The 13,202-nt window shown below is 37.8% G+C and overlaps 1 protein-coding gene across 2 annotated transcripts in view; it reads left to right on the forward strand.

Annotated features, from left to right (window-relative positions):
- ARHGEF9 (Cdc42 guanine nucleotide exchange factor 9) overlaps positions 1-13,202 on the forward strand; it is a 155,706-nt gene that overhangs the window by 73,502 nt on the left and 69,002 nt on the right. For both annotated transcript variants that reach the window (XM_039222567.1, XM_039222568.1), the window contains exon 3: positions 3,326-3,517. In XM_039222567.1, the coding sequence (XP_039078498.1) occupies positions 3,326-3,517 (192 nt within the window). The remainder of the gene's footprint in view (positions 1-3,325; positions 3,518-13,202) is intronic.

The raw sequence follows: 13,202 nt of genomic DNA on the forward strand, positions 1-13,202 counted from the left end.
CTATTTCTTCTTCAAATCATTTTCTATAGTTTTTATCATTCTAGGAATTTATTTAATCAGGCTATCTAAATTGTTGTCATAGTATACCCTTTAATGAGTTTTTAAAAATCTCTGTTAGATTGGTGATAATATTTCCTCTTTTATTTCTGATTTTAATAACTTGAGTCTTCTATTTTTCTCTATTTTAACTTTTTACAAAGCTAATGTATTCCTGTATCAATTATGTAATTAAAAACATTTAAAAAGTGGAAGATACATACAAAATACAAAAGCATATCAAAATGGGGATCTGGGTAAGGTGGTAACTCTCTGGCAGTCATTCTCCTCCATGGGCCTAGATTTCTTCATCAGAAATTTATTAGCTTGGTTCATTGTTACTTAAGTGATTGAAATTCTCATTAATTTATTATTTACATGATCAAATGTGGGATTAAGGACCATAGTTGGGAGTATTTGTGGGCAGAAAGTTGACTCATTTGGGAGAAGCCCAGTATTCATAAAGAACACAGTAGAGAGGCTAAGAATGGAAATTCAAGTTGAAGCTGGGTTATGGTAATGATTGAATTCTGGGGTGAGATATTTGAACTTGGTAATGGGGAACTACTGAGGATTTTGGAGTGTGAGAGTAGCTAGTCAAAGTGATAGTCAAAGAAATTGGTCTGATAATGGTATATGGGAGGGATTAGAGCTGGAATATAACCCAGGAGAGTCATCTAGGGAATGGGGGTCATGACAGTGGGAATGGAAAAAAAAAAGAGATGAGGACCAGAGATATTTTCTGCTTCAGAAAGCAGTCCCTGGAATGGCTAAGGGAGCAGAGGAGGGAGGAGTTAGTTTTCTTGTTCATCAGTATGTCTCTAATAATTGATGGTGAGGCACAGAATAGGTCCAAAATATATATTTATGTGTTAAATTGAATTGCATTACCCCAGCCTTGCTTAGAGTTCAATGGAGGCTGAAGAAAATAGTCTTTAAGTACTCTGAGAGGATTTCCAGGAAAGCCTTCCAACTTGCCAGGCTTTAGACACTGTCTGTTCACATCCCACTCCTGCAAATATCCTGTGTTCCTTCCTACTGCAACTGTTCCAATCATCTAATTCCAGCCATCCAAAATCCAATATTTTGAATGGACTTGTCTTAAACTCCTGAAAAGAAAAGAAATGTTTATTTGTTTGTTTTTTAATCTTTTAAAGTCCTGCCTATGGTAACCCTTTTTTTTGTTTGTTTTTATTTAAATTTTAGTTCGTTAACATACAGTGCAATTTGGTTTTAGGAGTAGAATTCAGTGATTCATCACTTATATACAACACCCAGTGCTCATCACAACAAATGCCCTCCTTAATACCTATCACACATCTAGCCCACCTCCCTCCATCTCTTGTGATTTGTTTCCCCCTCCTCTTCCCCCACACCCCCTTCCCATATGTATATCTCTTTTGTTTCTTAAATTCCACATTTGAGTGAAATCATATGGTATTTATCTTTCTCTGACTGACTTACTTCACTTAGTATAATGCATTCTTGCTCCATCCATGCTGTTGCAAATGGCAAAATTTCATTCTTTTTGATTGCTGAGTAATATTCTGTTGTATATTCTGTTGTGTCTTTTACCTTTTTGAACAGATCTGTTCCTTGAGTAATCATCACTCATCATTGCCTATTGATTGTATTAAAGGGCAGATATCCTATTGAAGACACAAATTTGACCTTTGGTAGCTGGAAAGGGATTTCCAATAGAACATTTGTAGAAGGTGATAAGTTTTGAATAGAGATACATTTTTGCACATGTGGCTGTGTATGAAAAGTGCATTAAAAGAAGTCAGCCCTATTTTGGCCTGTGGCAAATAAGTAGATTATATGCTTGTGACATCTTTAGGCTTGCTTGGTGGTAACTATACTTCCCGTCCTCTGTGAGGCAAAAAGAGAGGGGAGAATACACAGAGTTGAGAAGTAACCACTGTTCCTGTAGCTCCATCCCGAAGCCTCTTTCCTCTTAGGCCACTCACCAATATGGCCTTTCTGGTGGCAGAAATAATAATGCATCTAAATTGCTTGATCTCAGCTTCTTGAGGCAAGAAAGTGGAAAAAACTGGGTAGGGTTTATTGAGGGGGAAAGGTATATCGTTGATTAAAGCTGTTGAGACAACTAACATGCTCTTTGGTTAATTCCCCTGGCAGATTTTACCACTATTCCTAGGGTCCCACCCTTCCTTTCTTCGCTGAAACCCTGACTTTCCTCCTTCCTAGGACTGGGGTGAAATGAGCCACCTCCCTGATTTAAGTTGTCATCTTAGATCCAGAAATATCTCACTCAGCTTCCCCAAAGGAGATACATCCTTTTGCCTTCATGTGTTGGAATGGATAGTTTCAATGTCTACCAACTGTAGCTAATTTATGATGATTCTGATAATTCTCATCTCACCTTGGCCCAATCCCTTCCCTACTCTTTTACTGTTTTCCTTAGACCCAGAGGTGCAAAGATGCTAGCACAGTGGTTAAGAGCACAGGCTATGAAATCAGACCACCTGGTTTCTGTCCCATCACTTCTGTTTTCCTAACTGTGTGACTTGGGATAAATTTCTTAACTTTTTTGAGCCTCTGTCTCCTCTTCTGTGAAATAGAGGTAATAATGGTACATGCCTAGCAGGACTGAGTAATACAGTTCATTAAAAGCTTTAGCATAGTAGTTGCTGTATATTAAAGTGCTCAATCAACAGCTATTATTATTATGTGATGCAGGAACATTCTGTCATTTCCACTCTAAGTTTGAAGATGTCAAGAACTTTATATGCCCAAGGCATGTTATAGTCAGATTTTAATTATTATTTGTCATCTTTCAATGTAAATCAACACTGAGGTCCTGTTTTCGAAATGCCCACTCCAGTATCCAACTTTGGTCTCCATGATCATAGGTGTTGTGTTTGATCCAGCTGTGCCCCAGGCTCAACATGTATAGGTTAGTTTTTTTTTTTTTATCCAGCTGTGCTGCCTAGATCCGCTCAAGCATGAATGAATTCTGTTTTCCATAACTCTTCAACTTCTCTGAAACCTTAGACAAGAAGCCTCTCAGAGATGACTTATCCTTCTTCAAAGTTCTATCCTTCTGCATCCTCCATTTTACAGATAGTTCATCAGAGACTTAGAGAGGATTATACTCATGGATAGGGCCCGCAAGTTACCCTAGAGCCAAGCTTGGCATTTATTTTACAGGGGCCTCTGGTTGAATGTTTTCTGAATTCTTGAAGAATTTAGTTTACTTGAAGAATACTTGACTGGAAACTTTTCAAAGAAGGAAACTACTCTCTTCTTCTGCCTGCTTCCACAGCTCTGGGTGAACCAGGAGGATGGGGTAGAGGAAGGGCCCAGTGATGTGCAGAATGGGCACCTGGACCCCAACTCAGACTGCCTCTGTCTGGGCCGGCCACTACAGAACCGGGACCAGATGCGAGCCAATGTCATCAATGAGATCATGAGCACCGAACGTCATTACATCAAGCACCTCAAGGACATTTGTGAGGTAGGCCCAGCTATGATAGTTTATGTGGGGGCACCCAGGGTGGAGTTGAGGGCATTTTCATGAAGAACCAACAACTCTGCTGAGTTCTACCTGTGATAGTCCTAAGATGTGGGAAAGAGCAGCTGGAGTGGCCTCCTATATTTTGTTCACTGTGTGAAACAGCTCCTTTGGAGCTTCTGAGTCCCTACATCAGTTTCCTTCTTTCTTTGTCTACGTGTCTGTCTAGTGTTCATCTTTCAACTTCATATTCCTTCTTTCTCTATCTCTCCCTACCTCCCTCACCTCATCTTCCCTTCCCTGAATCTCTCCCCCTATCTTGTTGGCTTCTAATTTGGTTGTTGCCACCCATAGAAAGGCCTAACTGCATTCATTAAAGCAAGACACATCTCCCTCCAACTCAATGATTCACAAACTTGAATGTGCACTAGAGTCCCTGGAGAAACTTGTTATACATGCAGATTCCAGTCCTCTCCATCTCTCCAAAGTTGTGAATTCTCACTCTGGGATAAACCACAGGCATCTCTATATTTAACAAGCAACCCTGGTGAAATTGATGCTGTTGGTCCTCCTCCTTTACTCGAAGAACACTGGTTTTGAGTTTGAGCAGAAGAGTTTAGGGGGAGAAATATATACGAGATAAAGGCTGAATGGACAAGTCTCAGCTCCTTCAATATGCCACTTTTCCCCCAGGAGCTATGGCTCTACATTCCCTAACTCTATCCCTTCCATCTCTCTAATCTGAGTAAGGATGAGAGCCCTTTTCCCAACATTCCTTTTGATGTCATGAGATAAGATGACATTTTGAAAGGGCATTTTACTAAACACTTTGGGAATACCAATGGGAAGTAGAGGAAAGAATGTTTTAAAAAAGGTTTCTCTCCTTTCTCTCTCCCTCTCTCTCTCTCTCTCTCTCTCTCTCTCTCACACACACACACACACACACACACACACACACAGAAGCATTCTGCTCGACCCAGGGAAAATTCTACTTTGAATATATTTATCCTCTTCCTTCTAGATGAAGAGGCAGGTCCTACTTTCGTTCCCCAAATCCTGTTGAGTGACCCCAGTGCCTACGCTGGAATCAATAGCACAGCTTTAACATTTTTTAATGATCTTATTTCTTTAGAATAGTGTTGCCTAGTAGAACTTCCTATAGTGATAAAATGTATCTGCATTCTCCAATGCAGTAGCCACTAGCCAGCCATCTGCGACTGTTGAGTAGTTGAGATGTGGCTAGTATGATTGAGAAATGGGATTTTGAATTTTATTAAATTTTAATTTAAATAGGCACATGTGACTAAACGGCACCTACATTGGACAGTTCAGATCTAGGAAGATCAAGGCCAAGGAATATGGGCCTTATTTTCTTCACCTCAAGTCATTTTTTTCATCCCTTCTAGGAATGTTAAAGTTTATCCCCAGTCTCCCACTCCATGAGTCAGTAGAGCGCAACAAACAAGAGCTCTGGGGACATGGAATGCTGGCTTTCACATCCTGACCTAGTCACTTAGACATTCTATACCCTTCAAGTTGCCCCTTAACTCCTCTGACTTTTGATTTTTCTGATTTGTCCAGTGTGCTTCATTATACCAACCTCTTAAGTTTATTAATAAAATTAAGTAAAGATAATGTTGTAATTATTTATAAAAATATAGTTTTTCTTTCCTTCCCTTCCCTTTTCATCTATTCACCCATCAATCCATGTCTCTCTTTTATCATTTTCTCTCCCTCTACCTCCATACAAATAGCTGAAAAAATATCCTCTGAAATGTGCTCTGTGGCATTGGGCATGAAACCACTGTCATTCATTCAGCAAACACATAGTAGACTTCTGGCAGCCTTGGACATAGCTCTTACTTTCAAAGTTTTCTTCCCTAGACTAGTATCTGTATCACCTGGAAGCTTGTTAGAAATGCAGAATTTTTAGCTCCACTCCAGACCTACGAAACATGATTCTGCATTTTAACAAGATTCCCATTTGTCTTACATTATATATTAAAGTTTGAGGAGCACTGCTGTAAAATGATAGATGTTTTATAATGTCAAAGAGTCTACGATATAAGTACAATATGTTCTTTACCTGGCAGCTGAGTGATGCTATCAAGATCTAAATTGGGTCATATCACTCTTCTGCTCAAAATCATCTAATGGCTGGCCATTTCTCCCTGAGTAAAAGCCAAGTTCTTACTATTATTTACAAAGTCCCATGTGATCAACTTATTGTTACCTCTGTGACTTTATCTCCTTAATCTTTCCCACCTTCTATAACTGCTCCAGGCACACTGGCCTCTTGCTGTTCCTAGAAAAAAATGTCTGGTGTGCCCCCCTCCACAGAATTTGCACTGGCTTTTCCCTCTGCCTAGAGCACTCCTCCCCCAGATATCTTCCTCACCTCCTTCAAGTCTTTACTCAAATATCACCTTTTCCTTGAGATCTTTCCTGATCTTTCTACTTAAAATTGTAAACTTGCACTATAGCTCCTCTTTCCCGCTTTACTTTCCTCTATTGTACTTATTGCTATCTGATATATCATATATTTTGCTAATATAATTTTTTTATTGTTCTTCTCCCCTGCCAGAATGTAAATTACATGAAGGGCAGGTGTTTTTAACTGTTGATTTACTAGTATATCCCCAATACCTAGCACAGTGTCTGGCACATGGTACATGGTCAATAAATATGGTTGAAAGTCGGAATTAAATACAAATGCTCACATGCATGTATTACTTTGGCAAAGTATATCCACAGTTTATGCCACTTGATTTTCAGGCAGGACAGAGGTGTTACTGTTTTTCCTATTTTCTAGATCAATAGACTTGAGTTTCTAGGAGACAAAATTACTTTCTCAGAGTTTTCAGGCACTAGCCCAGTGAGAGTCCTTTACAAGTATCTTCTGTTCCCAACTCTGAAACATATTGGCCTCTTCTTACAAGGCACAACCTCAGGACAGCAATAGAAATATTCATCTTTCTAGAGGAGGGAGTGCTATGTCTCTGCTTTGAGGACTTGCCCAATCTAGCCAAACTAAGAAAAACTTTTATTCATGATCTGTTGGTTCTATATTTATCAGTTATTCTTGGTGCTGAAGTTAAGGGTTTAAGTGGGAAGTATCTCTTTGTCCCACACTGCAACCGCAGTATCAGAAGAAGGTTTAGCTAGAGGAAAAGAAGGATGGAGAAATCTGTGTCTAGCTGGACCAGAAGACAGTATTTTGGCCGAGGATTGTGTCACCTCTAAACCAAAAGCTATAAGTAACAATATTGTTTATTATAGAGAATACCAGAGTCAGAAATGAATACCCAGGTTCAGGACACACCTTGGTCTCTTACTGGCTGCGGAATCTCAGGTGAATGTTTTCCATCATGGGCCTTGTTCCTCAACTCTAAGATGAGCAGATTGGAAGAGTTTTTAAGTGTTTACTTTCTGTGATTCTGTACATTCTTACTTAAGAAAGATAAAGAAAGCTGTTGTAGGGGCCCCTGGGTGGCTTAGTCGGTTAAGCCTCCGACTTCAGCTCAGGTCATGATCTCACGGTTCGTGGGTTCAAGCCCCACATAGGGTTATCTGCTGACACCTAGCTCAGAGCCTAGAGCCTGCTTTGATTCTGTATCTCCACTGGTTCTCTCTCTCCCAGAAATAAATAAACATTAAAATATTTTTTAAAATAAGGAAAGCTGTTGTAGTGATCCAGGTTACTTTTATATTTTCTGCTGCTTTTTCCCCGGTGCCTATGAAAACAGGACATAATCAGACATGACTGTGTTCACATCGCATAATTTATTCTTTCTGTAAATTAAGGGAAATAACTAAACACTTCCCACTCTTGAGCTTTTGAGGAGGAAATTTGAGACACTGCAATCAGTAAAAAAAGAAAGTATCTATTGAAATATATATATATATATATTTACTATATAATCTATAGTAATATATGTGGCATAGATTATTAAGTATATATATGTCATATGTTATAATCTTATATAATTATATACATATTTACTATTTACTCCTGGGAATAGAAAATGCTTTACAAACATTTAAGTTACAATACCCTCATTTTACAAATAAGAAAATGAGAAACAAAGTATTTTTTAAATCAAAGTAATTCAGTGATGCCAGTCAGATAAATGATCATTTTTAACGAGTTCTTTGTAGAAGATGACGTTTTTCTTTCTAAATCCATAAAGTGGGATAAAATAGCCTTGGTTCAGTTCTAGGTCACTTTGAACAATGATTGGTGGTATTACCTCTTGTAACCTTAGAACTCACAGTATAAGGGAAACTGAGACAACAGGGTAAGTAAAGCTAAGGATGCCTTATAAAGTTGTTTTGTATGCCTCTCTAGAGGAAGATTATCTCAGCCATCTCATTTCTGTGAAACAAATTCTGTTCTCAAATACCTCCAGAGAAGCTGGACTAGCTTTCCTCGGTCATTTGCATTAGTGTCTCATATCCTTCACCATTAAGAAATTCTTCCTTAGGTCTAGTTGAGTTTATCATGTTATTTCCATTTGATATGCTTAAGCCTGGGGTTTCCAAACTTATTGCCCATTTCACTTTTCCTTTCTGTGAATCGTCTATCCTGATGCTTTCCAGTTGTCTTTACATCTCCAGGTACACACAGCAAATGATAGTACATTGTAAAATGGTAATTTTTATATAGCATACTAAGGTATAGGGATAAGGCAGCTCAGCAGCTTGAAGTGATCACCTCAGGGGTTACTGGCTTCCCTACATCTTACCTGTTCACTTTGTATCACCTGGATACTCTAAGCCCTGTTCCTATCCTTATCCATTCTCCTATATTTTCTTATTTATTAATTAATTTGTTTATTCATTTTTTTCTGATTTACAGTTGTTCCTTGTATATTCAAGATATTAATCCCTTGTCAGTTTTCCATGTTGTACTGTCCTCTTCCTGTGATCTTATTTTTTAATTGTTTTCTTTCATTTGAAGAAAGGATTCCCTGGCCCAAAAAGTGGGGAGAGAGAAAAAAACACCAATATAAACATTCTTCTTCTAATTTAGCTTTTAGCATCATTAGAATGAAAAGAGCTAGTCATTTTACAGTTATTCAACATATATTTATTGAACAGCAACTATACTCCAGGTACTGTTAAACTCTGGGTTGCTGCTATGAACAGGAAGACAACCATGATCATAATTATTGTTAAGATGTTTATCAACTCCCCTGTCAGGCCTCAGGTTTCCACACAAAACAATATATAGAATCTCTAGTAAGTCACAGCTGAAAGGGGCCCTGGAAATTTTTCCGATATATGCATTTTCAGGATGGAGACACTGAGGGCCAGACTTGTGCAAGTGTTTCCCTTGGGGATTTCCCATCCATAGGTGATCCACAGGCTCTTTGGTCCATTTTATTTCCCTGCAGTCTTTGGAATCTTCCCTGGATATAATGGGTATGATTTATATCCCATATCAAGGCACTAATTTTAACTCAATGCACTAGATCTAGACTTTAGATCAACCCTTGTGGGTTTAAGAACAGAGTGAAATAGATAGGCAACCTTTCTTGACTGTTACCATGGCAATGCCAGGGCTAATTTATGCCAATGGTGATTGATTTGAAAGTCTCCCATAGTATTCTTAAGTACTATATGGTCTGCCTTCTCAGAGGCTCTCAGATACGGCCTCTGTTGAATCAGTTCACACTACTGCCATATCACCCTTTTCTCTCCTACCATTCAATGGGGTAGCATCTGGCAGCGCATTGAAGCATGCTTGACAGTAAGAGCCATAGACCCCTTTTGCTTTTTCTGCCTTGTGTTGTTTTTCAGGCCCTTGTCTACCCTCCCTACTCCCCTTTGACTCTGTATTATTTTCTCCATTTTCTTCTGAAAACAGGACTCACAATTGAATTCTGCTCTCCTGCCATGGTGTAACACCTTCCTATTACCTCTCTCATTCTATCCTCTCAATTTGTTTATTTTTTTCTCTCCAACATAAACTGGCATTAGATTTTTGCAGTCACATTCTACCGCCAACCCATCTTAATCTTACATGCCCTCAAAAATGAGTGAATGAGGAGAAACAAGTATTGACTGACCCCTAAGCCAATCATTTTATTCACCAATACTATGGAAAATTTAATATAGTCACCAGGTCAGACAAAGGAAAGGGAAGAAAAATAAAAGCCAGACTCCAGGGACTAGTGATGTCTCCTGGTGTTTCTCCCCTAGGTAGTTGTGTTGGGTAGAGGCTAAAGGTGACATTTTGAGGTTCTCTTACAACTCCCATATTCTTATGTCCTTGATAAGGGCAGTTTCTATTTTTAATCCCTTCAGCAAGTCATGTGCCTTAAACAACAGAAATGGAGATTTTGAGAAAACATTGGTTTCTCCCTCTTTCCTCGATAATACTGTTCTCAAGGCAGCCTTCTTGAGATTGTATTCTTTACATTGTTCTCACAAAGACTTTTTTCCCATTTTCAATAAAAAAAGACAAAACCATTAGAGGAAGATTAAAAATAGGAAAAAAGACAACCAGAATTCACCAAATAGAACTGTTTGCACTTTTGTATAATTGCTTGAAAAATCTCTGTCTCTCTGTCTCTGTCTTTCTCTCTATCTATATATGTATGTATGTATGTGTATATATATGTGTGTATGTATTTACAGAGCTATAATTATGGTGAGATACAATTTTTTCTGCTCTTTAATGTTATTTCATAAACACTACTTTATGTTTCTAGACAGTTTTTTTTAATTTAAATTCCAGTTAGTTAGCATGCAGTGTAATATGAGTCTTAGGTACATAATATATTTATTCAACACTTCCATACACTACCTGGTGAGTGCATTCCTTAATTTGCATCACCTATTTAACCCATCCCCCCAGGCACCACCATTCTAGTAATCATCAGTTCTCTATAATTAAAAGTCTATTTCATGGTTTCCCTCTCTTTTTTCCCCTTGGCTCGTTTGTTTTGTTTCTTAGATTCCACATATGAGTGAAATTGTATCATTATTTCTTTCTCTGGCTGACTTATTTCACATAACATAATAATCTCTAGCTCCATCCACATCATTGCAAATGACAAGGTTTCATTCCTTAAAAAACACATTTATTTATTTGTTTATTTATTTTTGAGAGAGAAGCTGAGTGGGGGAGAGGCAGAGAGAGAGGGAGAATGCAAAGCCCAATGTGGGGCTCAAACCCACAAATCATGAGATCATGACCTACACACGTGTATGCAGCATATATTTACACATTCATCAGTCAATGGACACTTGGGCTTAGGCTTCCATAGTTTGGCTATTGTAGATAATGCTGCTATAAACATTGAGGTACATATATACATTCAAATTTGTGTCTTTGTATTTTTGGGGTAAATACCTATGAGTTCAGTTGCTGGATAGCAGGGTAGTTCTATTTTTAATTTTTGAGGCAGCTCCATACTGTTCTCTAGAGTGGCATGCTCCAGTTTGTATTCCCACCAAATTGCAAGATGGTTCCTCTTTCTCTACATTCTTGCCAATACCTGTTGTTTCTTTTGTTGTTGACTTTACCCATTCTTAGAGATAAGCAGTGATATCTTGCCCTAATTTTGATTTGTATTTCCTTGATAGTAATGTTGAGCATCTTTTCATGTTTCTGTTGGCCATCTATATATCTTCTTAGAAAACTGTCTATTCCTGTCCTGTGCCTATTTTTTTTAAGAGAGAGAAAAAGAGGGCATGTGCAAGGTGTGGGGGAGAGTGGGAGAGAGGCAGAGGAAGAGAGAGAGAGAAACTTAAGCAGACCCCATGCTGAGCGTGGAGCCCAACTCAGGGTTTGGGCTACCCTGGGATCATGACTTGAGCCAAAATCAAGAGTCAGATGCTCAACCCACTGAGCCACCCAGACACCCCATCCTCTGCCCATTTATTAACTGGATTATTTGGTTTTGGGATGTTGATTATTATAAGTTCTTTATATATTTTGGATACTAACCGTTTATCAGATATGTCATTTGCAAATATCTTCTGCTATTCTGTAGGTTTCCTTTTAGTTCTGTTGATTGTTTCCTTTGCTATGCAGAGTTTTAGTTTGAGGAAGTACCAACAGCTGAAATTTTTCTTTTCCTTGCTTCAGGAGACATATCTGAGAGAAATTACTATGGCTGATGTCAAAGAGGTCTGCCTGTGTTCTCCTCTAGGATTTTGATGGTTTCAATTCTCACATTTAGATCTTTAATCCATTTTTAATTTATTTTTGTGTACGGTGTATGTAAGCGGTCCAGTTTCATTCTTTTGGATAATACTTTTGCACAATACTGTCCAGTTTTCCAACCATCATTTGTTGAAGAGACTGTCTTTCCCATTGGATATTCCCACTTGCTTTGTTGAAGATTAACTGGCCATGTAATTGTGAGTTCATTTCTGGATTTTCTATTCTGTTCCATTCATCCATGTGTCTGTTCTTTTACCATACTGTCTTGATGACTACAGCTTTGGGATGCAGCTTAAAGTCCGGAAGTATGATGTCTACAGCTTTTCTTTTCTTTTTCAAAATTGCTTTGGCTCTTTGTGGTCTTTTGTAGTTCCATATAAATTTTAGGATTGTTTGTTCTATCTCTGTGAAAAATGTTTTTGTTATATTGATAGGGATTGCATTAAATGTGTAAATTGCTTTGGGTAGTATAGCCTTTAACAATATTTGTTCTTCCAATCTGTGAACTTGGAATGTTTTTGCATATCTTTGTGTCATCTTCAATGTCTTTCACTGGCGTTTTATAGTTTTCAGAAGACAGGTCTTTCACCTTTTTGGTTAGGTTTAATCCTAGGTATCTTAGTGTTTTTAGTGCAATTGTAATTGGTATTTATTCCTTCATTTCTCTTTCTGCTGTTTCATTATTGGCGTAGAGAAATGCGAAAGATTTCTCATGTCATTTTTATATCCTGCAACTTTACTGAATTTGTGTATCAGTTCTAGCAATTTTTTTGGTGGAGTTTTTAGGATTTTCTGTATAGAGTACGATGTCATCTGCAAATAGTGAAAGCTTGACTTTTTTCTTGCTGATTTGGATGCATTTAAATTCCTTTTGTTGTCTGATTGGTGTGGCTAGGACTTCTAGTACTGTGTCAAATAACAGTGGTGAGAGTGGACATCAATGTCTTACACCTGCAAAGCTCTGTTTTTCCACTTTAGGATTATATTAGCTGTGGGTTTTTCATATATGGCCTCTATTATGTTGAAGTACATTCCCTCTACTCTGACCTAGTTGAGAGATTTTAACCATGAATGGATGCTGTACTTTTTCAAATGTTTTTTCTGAATCTTTTGAACTGTTCATGTTTCTTATCCTTAATTTTATTAATGCAGCATATCATGTTGATTGATTTCTGAATATTGACCTACCCTTGCAACCCAGAAATAAAACGCAATTGAATGTGATGAATGAAGTTTTTAAAGTATTATTGGATTTAGTTTGTTATTATTTTGTTGAAAAATTTTACATCCATGTTCATCAGAGATATTGGCCTATAGTTCTCTTTTTAGTGGAGTTTTTATCTGCTTTTGATATCAGAGTAATGTTGACTCAGAGAATGAATTTGGAATTTTCCTTCCTTTTCTATTTTTCTGGAATAGTTTGAGAAGAATAGGTATTAATTCTTCTTTAAATGTTTGGTAGAATTCCACTGGGAAGCTATCTGTTCCTAAACTTTTGTTTCTTGGGAATTT

This window comes from Hyaena hyaena, unplaced genomic scaffold (genome assembly GCF_003009895.1).
Source record: "Hyaena hyaena isolate Hyena2069 unplaced genomic scaffold, ASM300989v1 scaffold_1163, whole genome shotgun sequence".
Taxonomy (NCBI): Eukaryota; Metazoa; Chordata; class Mammalia; order Carnivora; family Hyaenidae; genus Hyaena; species Hyaena hyaena.